At 43.3% G+C, this 7393-nt stretch overlaps 1 protein-coding gene across 5 annotated transcripts in view; it reads left to right on the forward strand.

Moving 5' to 3' along the window:
• CNKSR2 (connector enhancer of kinase suppressor of Ras 2) overlaps nucleotides 1-7393 on the forward strand; it is a 205531-nt gene extending 198138 nt beyond the window's left edge. For 2 of the 5 annotated variants that reach the window (XM_077781641.1, XM_077781643.1), the window contains 2 exons: nucleotides 2489-2685; nucleotides 5656-7392. In XM_077781641.1, the coding sequence (XP_077637767.1) occupies nucleotides 2489-2685; nucleotides 5656-5871 (413 nt within the window). In that variant the 3' untranslated portion in view covers nucleotides 5872-7392. Of the gene's footprint in view, nucleotides 1-2488; nucleotides 2686-5655 lie in introns of all 5 variants that reach the window. The other 3 variants (XM_077781642.1, XM_077781640.1, XM_077781645.1) reach the window with 3 other exon arrangements.

Raw genomic sequence — 7393 nt, forward strand, 5'->3', positions numbered from 1 at the left:
ATTGCAAAATTCTTGAATTGTATAAATATCTGTACAAAAGCAAACACTTTTTGTGATGGGGTGAGGAGATTTGGGTTTCTGGAGTTCTTGCCTGAGCCTGAGGAGAGTTGTTGCCCTACTGCATAGTACGGGTTCAAATGGGAGGTGGCCTCAGGTAGCTCTTGATGGGCTAAAAATGTCACTTTTAAACACAAGCTGTCTTCTCTCTTGGTGACTGATAAGAAACCCTCTAATCACATGAGGACACTGAGGTTCTTTACTGAAAGTTGCTTCTGTATGTGGCAAACTTTCAGCCAGTAGAAATGACTGTCCTGGAGCAGGGTGTCCCAGGGTAAATGCTGGGAACCAAGCAGCCTTCCTACAAGAGCTTCTAGGAAACCTCTGGAGGACACAGGCACCTTGAGCCAGGAGAACAGGCACAGTGTGAAAGCCAGGACTGGCTGGGAGCTCCCCGAGGGCTCCGGGAGCACAGGCAGTGTCTGGGTGTTGTGTGAACGTGTGTCAGTGTGCAAGGGACAGCAGGGACACAGGCATGGACACAGGCATGGACACAGGCATGGACACAGCCATGGGACACAGCCATGGACACAGCCATGGAACACAGACATGGACACAGACATGGACACAGCCATGGGACACAGCCATGGGACACAGCTATGGACACAGACATAGGACACAGCCATGGACACAGCCATGGACACAGCCATGGGACACAGCTATGGACACAGACATAGGACACAGCCATGGACACAGCCATGGACACAGCCATGGGACACAGCCATGGACACAGCCATGGACACAGCCATGGGACACAGCCATGGACACAGACATGGACACAGACATGGACACAGCCATGGACACAGCCATGGACACAGCCATGGGACACAGCCATGGACACAGCCATGGACACAGGCAGGGACACAGCCATGGGACACAGCCATGGACACAGCCATGGACACAGCCATGGAACACAGCCATGGACACAGCCATGGACACAGCCATGGGCACAGCCATGAACACAGCCATGGGACACAGCCATGGGACACAGCCATGGACACAGACATGGACACAGACATGGACACAGCCATGGGCACAGCCATGAACACAGCCATGGGACACAGCCATGGAACACAGCCATGGGCACAGCCATGAACACAGCCATGGGACACAGCCATGGAACACAGCCATGGGACACAGCCATGGGACACAGCCATGGACACAGACATGGACACAGACATGGACACAGCCAATTGGACACAGCCATGGGCACAGCCATGGGCACAGCCATGGGACACAGGCATGGACACAGCCAATTGGACACAGCCATGGGCACAGCCATGGGCACAGCCATGGGACACAGGCATGGACACAGCCATGGACACAGACATGGACACAGCTATGGACACAGCCATGGACACAGCCATGGACACAGCCAATACTGTCCCAAGAGCTGCCCCAGTTAATCCTGATCCCCACTCTGCTAATCCTGACTGCACTGGTGCTTGCAAAGCTTGTACGGAGTCACCAAAGATTTTCCTCTGGGGGAAACATTGTGTGAAAGGTTGAAGTGGTTTGATGTTTTCTAAATGAAGCATTTCAGATGCTCATATCAGAGTAACACTTCATCCCCAGCTTTTGCTTGGTTTTGTTTTTAAAGAAGCAAAACCTTTATTTTCTTTTTTACTTTTTAAATGCTTTCAGTACTAGTTAGAACAAATATTTTAAACCTATAATAAATAAATACTTCTCTTATTTCTTATTTTGATACAGTATACAATAAATATTGATATTTTTTTTTTTTTAAACAAAACTATAATGCAAACAGCTCTGTTTTGGTTTGCTATGCTGCCAGGTCATGGCTCTTATATTTAGTCTCTAGTTTGCTGCTGAACCATGAGGTAATAGTAAAGTAACAGACCAGAATAAGTGACAGCATTACTGACTATTGAACAACACCACTGAGTATCAAAAATAAGAGACAAAAATAAGTGAACTTTCCTAGGAAGGAAAAGGATGTGTCATTCCAGGACCACCATCACATATTCTTGTGTGCTGTTATCAGCACTTTCAGTCTGAGATGTGATCCCTGATCCTTAGCAGGATGCTCCCAGGGTGCTCTGCTTGTAACAAGGAAGTCACCAGAACTATGTAACTGCAGTACCAGAAATCTGATTTCTGGTAGTAAGTCACTCTAATATTACTGCACCTTGAGCTATTTCTCTTTTTTCCCCTCTTTTGTTGCATGTCACGTTTTTACATTCTTGAAAGTTTTTCTCCCTTTCTTGTGAAGGCCAATAGCAAGAAGGAGCAGTTCTGAGCTCCTTTCTGGAACTTAGGAGGTGTGAAATATTCTCCTTATGGTCTAGTTAAACCTGTTAAACATTTGGCAAAGGTTTTTTATAGGTCTTCATGTAATCACATTAATGATACATTATTGCTTTCTCTATTTCTTCCTCCTTTTTTTGTTTTCCCCTTTGTCTCATTACAGTTGAAACTGTAGAGGAAAAAACAGCAGACTCCTTGCAAGATTTGTACAGAGCCTTGGAGCAGGCCAGCCTGTCTCCTTTAGGAGAACACCGGATTTCCACTAAGCTGGAGTATAAGAAATCTTTTATAAAGAGATGTAGCGATCCAGTAGTCAATGAAAAACTGCACCAGCTGCGAATTCTGAAAAGCACTTTAAAGGTGAGATAAAACAGGGAGGAAAAATCCTGCCCCAGGGTTGGATCGGGCTGTGTTGTAATCAGAGATTATTGTGTGCGGCTGGAGTCCAGGCTGAGCCCCAGTGTGCAGACGAGGGACACATGGGGAAGCATTGCTTGAAAAGAAGAGAAAAATGTGCCTGGGAGAGCAGTCAAAGTGAGGGGATCAGTTTCAATTTCTTTTTTTTTCTTGTATTTAATCTCAGTCAGCTGCTCCTCCTCTAGTTAGTTTAACAGAAGTTGACACCAAATTACTGGAGGAAACCTTAATCCCTGTTTTATCCCTGAAGGTTTTGAATTATCAAAACACATTCATTTTGTAATTGCCAAAGTCTAAAGTTAAACAAAGCCAGCCTTTAGAAGAGAACAGTATCTTTTGCAACATTTGACTGTTGTCTAATTGATGAGCTTGTCCAGGAGGAAACTGTATGCTTGGTTTCTGTGAAAACTGATAGGATCATTGTATTTAATCAGTAAGATTGATTAAATAAGTAGTGATAATAATAGATTTTAAAATTTATATGGTAATTTTAAATGTACTACAGCTCTTTTAGTCTCCTTGTCAGTTTCCTTTATTTGTTACAGCAGTTTCAGTTATGCCCTGATAGAGATTTCAGGAAACAATATGCTGGATTTCCTTAGGGACCCTGTTAACTATATTAAATTACCACATTTTAAGTCACCAGATAATTGTACAGTGCATGTTGTAACAGCTTTCATCAAAGAGGGCTTTATAAACATTAATTAATTTAGTTTTCTATCACCTAGAGAAGCATTTAGACAATATTATTTTCATGCTGTGGGGCTCCCATACTGAAAAGAAATCCTACATGTGCTTAACTTTCTGTACTGCATCATCTCCTTGAAGGCAACTTGCATTATTATCTTGGCATGTGAGTCTTTGTAGGGTTGAAGGCTGACAAAAAAGGGCAACATTCACAGCTGTCCATGGCTTCTTCAAGCATGAGAAACTGAAACAAAATCACAGTGCTCACAGACATCGGGGTGGCAGGAGGTTCGCGCTGTAGTTTTGGGTTTGTACCACAGTGGGGTCTCACACCACAGCTGTGGTTCAGCATCAGCAGCCTGCTGCCATGCTGAATTGTCTCTTTGTTAGTGGTTATTGATACCTGAGATACATTCCTGGTTTTGTGCTTCTCTGGAACTTCTTTCCTTTGCACCAAGCAAACAATTTTTCCATTCTCTGTCCATGAGCCATATTTTCTAAGCCTGTCAGCACTCTTGTTTGGACTGTGATTGGTGTAAATCATGCTTATGTACATGAGACCAATAATGGAAAATGCAGTGGCAGCAAGGAGCAAAGACAGATAATTGTTGTTTTCTGCATAGAGCAGCAGCATAGAATGACACATGCTTGGTTTGCAGTGACAACATGGTAGCTTGTGACTGGCTGCGTTACAGCCCAGAGCTCCACCTCTGCCACACTACTGGCAATTGTATCAAGCAGTAGCTACTGATATTACCTAATCAATTAGTCTTGCTTTTTATCAGTACCTGTGATTTCTCCCTCCTGAATGCAGCCAATTGCACTAGCCTGTTGGCACTGATGTTCTGAACTCTCCTTGAATTTTATCCTACATAATAATATCCAGAGACAGTCCTCCAAACTGAATCTGGCTCTTGGTGTCCTATCTTCTAAGTCATTCATGAAAGACCCCTGTGCTCTCTGTCCTGTGACAACATAAAATCATTCTCTGATGACTGAGTATGAGCTGCCTGGCTGGTACTGCAGAGGTGTGGGACCAGCCATAATCTGTGAGAAATAAGTTATGGTAGCTCAAGCTGAGATCTGGTGATCAGGAGTTCCCATGGTTCCTTTTCCACAGCATGTTCTCAGCTTGCCCTCTCTTTCTGGAAATGAATATTCTAGCAGGTAGTGTTAATTTGCTATTGTTTGCACAGCAATGAAAGCACTGCTTAAGGAAGATGTCTCTGACCCTTCTGATCTGTTCCATCATACACAGCTTGATATTTCCCCTTGCCATGCTAGCCAGAAGGATTTAATTACTCATAGTATGGACATGGAAAATATGAGTTAGCCATGAGGAGTGTGAAACCCATCTTGCAGGGAGGTTGGAGGGAGGTTGCTTGTGGCCATGCCATTCCTGTGCTGAGTAGCAGTGCTGGGAACCAGAGGTGTGTGTTGGCTGTGTTTCCAAGGATTATGGCTGTGGCACCCAGCTTCCACCACTTGCAACAGCTGTGAGTGGCTGTGGGTACATCTGAGGCTTACTGTGACACTCAGCTCTGTGACCCAGTCGCCAGAGAGGGATTGTGGGACAGTCACATCCCTGCCTCCATGGGGCATAAGGAGGCAGCAGCAGCTATATTTTCCCTTTTTCTGCCTTCTCTTTGCCACGTCAGTGGTGGAAGAGGTTGCAGCCAGCCAGCCCTTGGCATGCAGCAGATCTGTAGTGCAGATGAGCTGTCGTTCCTGTGAGTCTCCTTGCACAGCCCTTGCAATGCAGAGCTCAGGTGCCCCATGGCAAGCCTGGTGAGGAGGTGTAGCTGTGCTGGCGGGCAGGAGGCTGGGCGTGTGCGTGTGTCTGCATCCCACACACCCACGCAGTACTTGTGATGCTGATCGAGAGCAAACAGATGGCACTTTGCTGTGTGAAACCCACCCTGAGAAATGCAGCAGTAGTACAGGACTTGCTTTTTCTGGGGCTGAACAAGGGGGCAAGTGGTGGAATAGGGACTCTTACTGAGGGTTCTGGACAAGGCAAGGGAACCCCAAGGCCCACAGGGGAATGTGGCACACCCTGTAGAAAGGCTCCTGTGTGTGAGTGCTCATAGATCAGGTAGTCCCTGTGCTTTCAGGGGCTCTGAGGCTTGAGTTCTACCCCCCATTCTCTGCTTCCACCGATGTGATTGATTTTGTCAGTGACTCATCACCTGCATTAACTCTTTGCTTGTTCCTTTTCTCTCACAGGCCAGGGAAGGAGAAATAGCCATTATAGATAAAGTTCTGGATAATCCAGCCTTGACGTCTAGAGACTTTCAAGAATGGAAAGAAATGTACCTTGATCTCTTCATGAACACCTATGAAAGCAGCCCGCGGAGGGACTCTGTTAATGGCTCCTCTGAGGTTGAAGCACTTATAGCCTCGTTGGCACACACTCACTCTTACATAGAAACTCATGTATGAAAGTCTCTCTTTTTGTCCATTTGCTACACCCCAGCCCTTTACTTAAGTGCAGAAAGTAGTTTTTATATCAATATGTGAGAGCTCTAGTAAATTATATTTTAATGTTACTCAGCTGTGTGAAACTTTCAGTGGTCAATGATACCACTTCTTTAATGAGGATTTGTATATTTTATAAGCTACCAATGCTCTGCTTGTGTTTACTTTCTGTGAATTAAAAAAACATGATCTTTAGCTATTGAAAAAAAGTATGTAAAAGCATTTTTGGAAGACTGTGGCCTTCATGCAGGAAGTTCCACATGCTATAAAGCTTTTGTTATCAAAGGTCAGTTTTACAATGATATTTTATATTATATAATTCCAGTATTGCATTGCATTTTTGGAGTGCAGGTACTGTTTTGGTGGTGGGAGAAAACCAATTTTTATATTTAATGAGAAACTCTAGGAGTTTTCTTAAATAACAGGGGGAAAGTATAATGCAGTGGTTGTATTTCAGTTTTGTCAAACATATAAAATGGTGAAAATCAGCAGACAAAAAGTAACTAATGTGAGTTTAAGTGTCAAAAGGTTAGGTCTTATTTCCTTGTGCTTTTTTTAAAGCCTGTTGCTAAGGTTTACCATCACTGCAAAGGAATGCTGGTTTGTATTAAATTAAGACCAAATTGTGTGTTGTCTCTTAATCACATTAGGTTGATTTAAAAAAAATAGTCATGGTACTGTGATTGATGATGCTTTTGCACTGAAGGTATCAGTATAATGTGCAGATTTGCAAAAGGGAAAATGTAGACTTTCAACATCATTGGTAGCAGTGTTTCTTTAGCCCTGAACAGCAGCAGTGGAAAAGGTTTGCAATGAAATGCTTCAAATCTGAGATGCTTTGAAGATTCCCACAATAGAAAAGGAGTGAATTGGATTTTTCAAGTAGTTTCCTATGTGTTTTCTCAGCTGTGAAATTTGGCTGTATTGTATGCAGGGATTATGTGTGATGAGAGCAGAATTGAGCATGGAACCTGAAAAATAACCAAGGAGTAAAAAAGCCTCTGGTTTGCTTTTGAAGGGGAAGGGATGTCTCTGGGTTCTGCTGAGTTCACAAGGCAATTAAAATGTTTTAAACTTCCATGAGATTTGTTATCTGCTAAAGACAACCCAGTGAATATGAGGGGAAATAGCTCCTTAGAGTTAGGCACATGCCTGAAATAAAAGTGTGAGAGAACTCTTAAATCATATATTTACTTTTTATGAACTTGGTTTTAAAAAATGTTAAGAGCATGACAAAGTATTTCTGCTGCTCTTCAGTATTTTGCTGCATAAGTTAGGACTCATGATTTAATAGTGCTCATGTGGAAAGGAAAAGCCTCCTGTATACTTTCATGAGTTGTACTCTTAACCAACATGAGACTATTGCCTGTACAGCTCAGTGAATGTACTTTAAACTTTATGAACTCTGATATTTCCTGGCAGTTATATCCATGAAGGGATGAAGGAAAGAATGGACAGAAATCCTTTCTTTCTTTCTTTCTTTCTT

This window comes from Lonchura striata, chromosome 2 (genome assembly GCF_046129695.1).
Source record: "Lonchura striata isolate bLonStr1 chromosome 2, bLonStr1.mat, whole genome shotgun sequence".
NCBI lineage: Eukaryota > Metazoa > Chordata > Aves > Passeriformes > Estrildidae > Lonchura > Lonchura striata.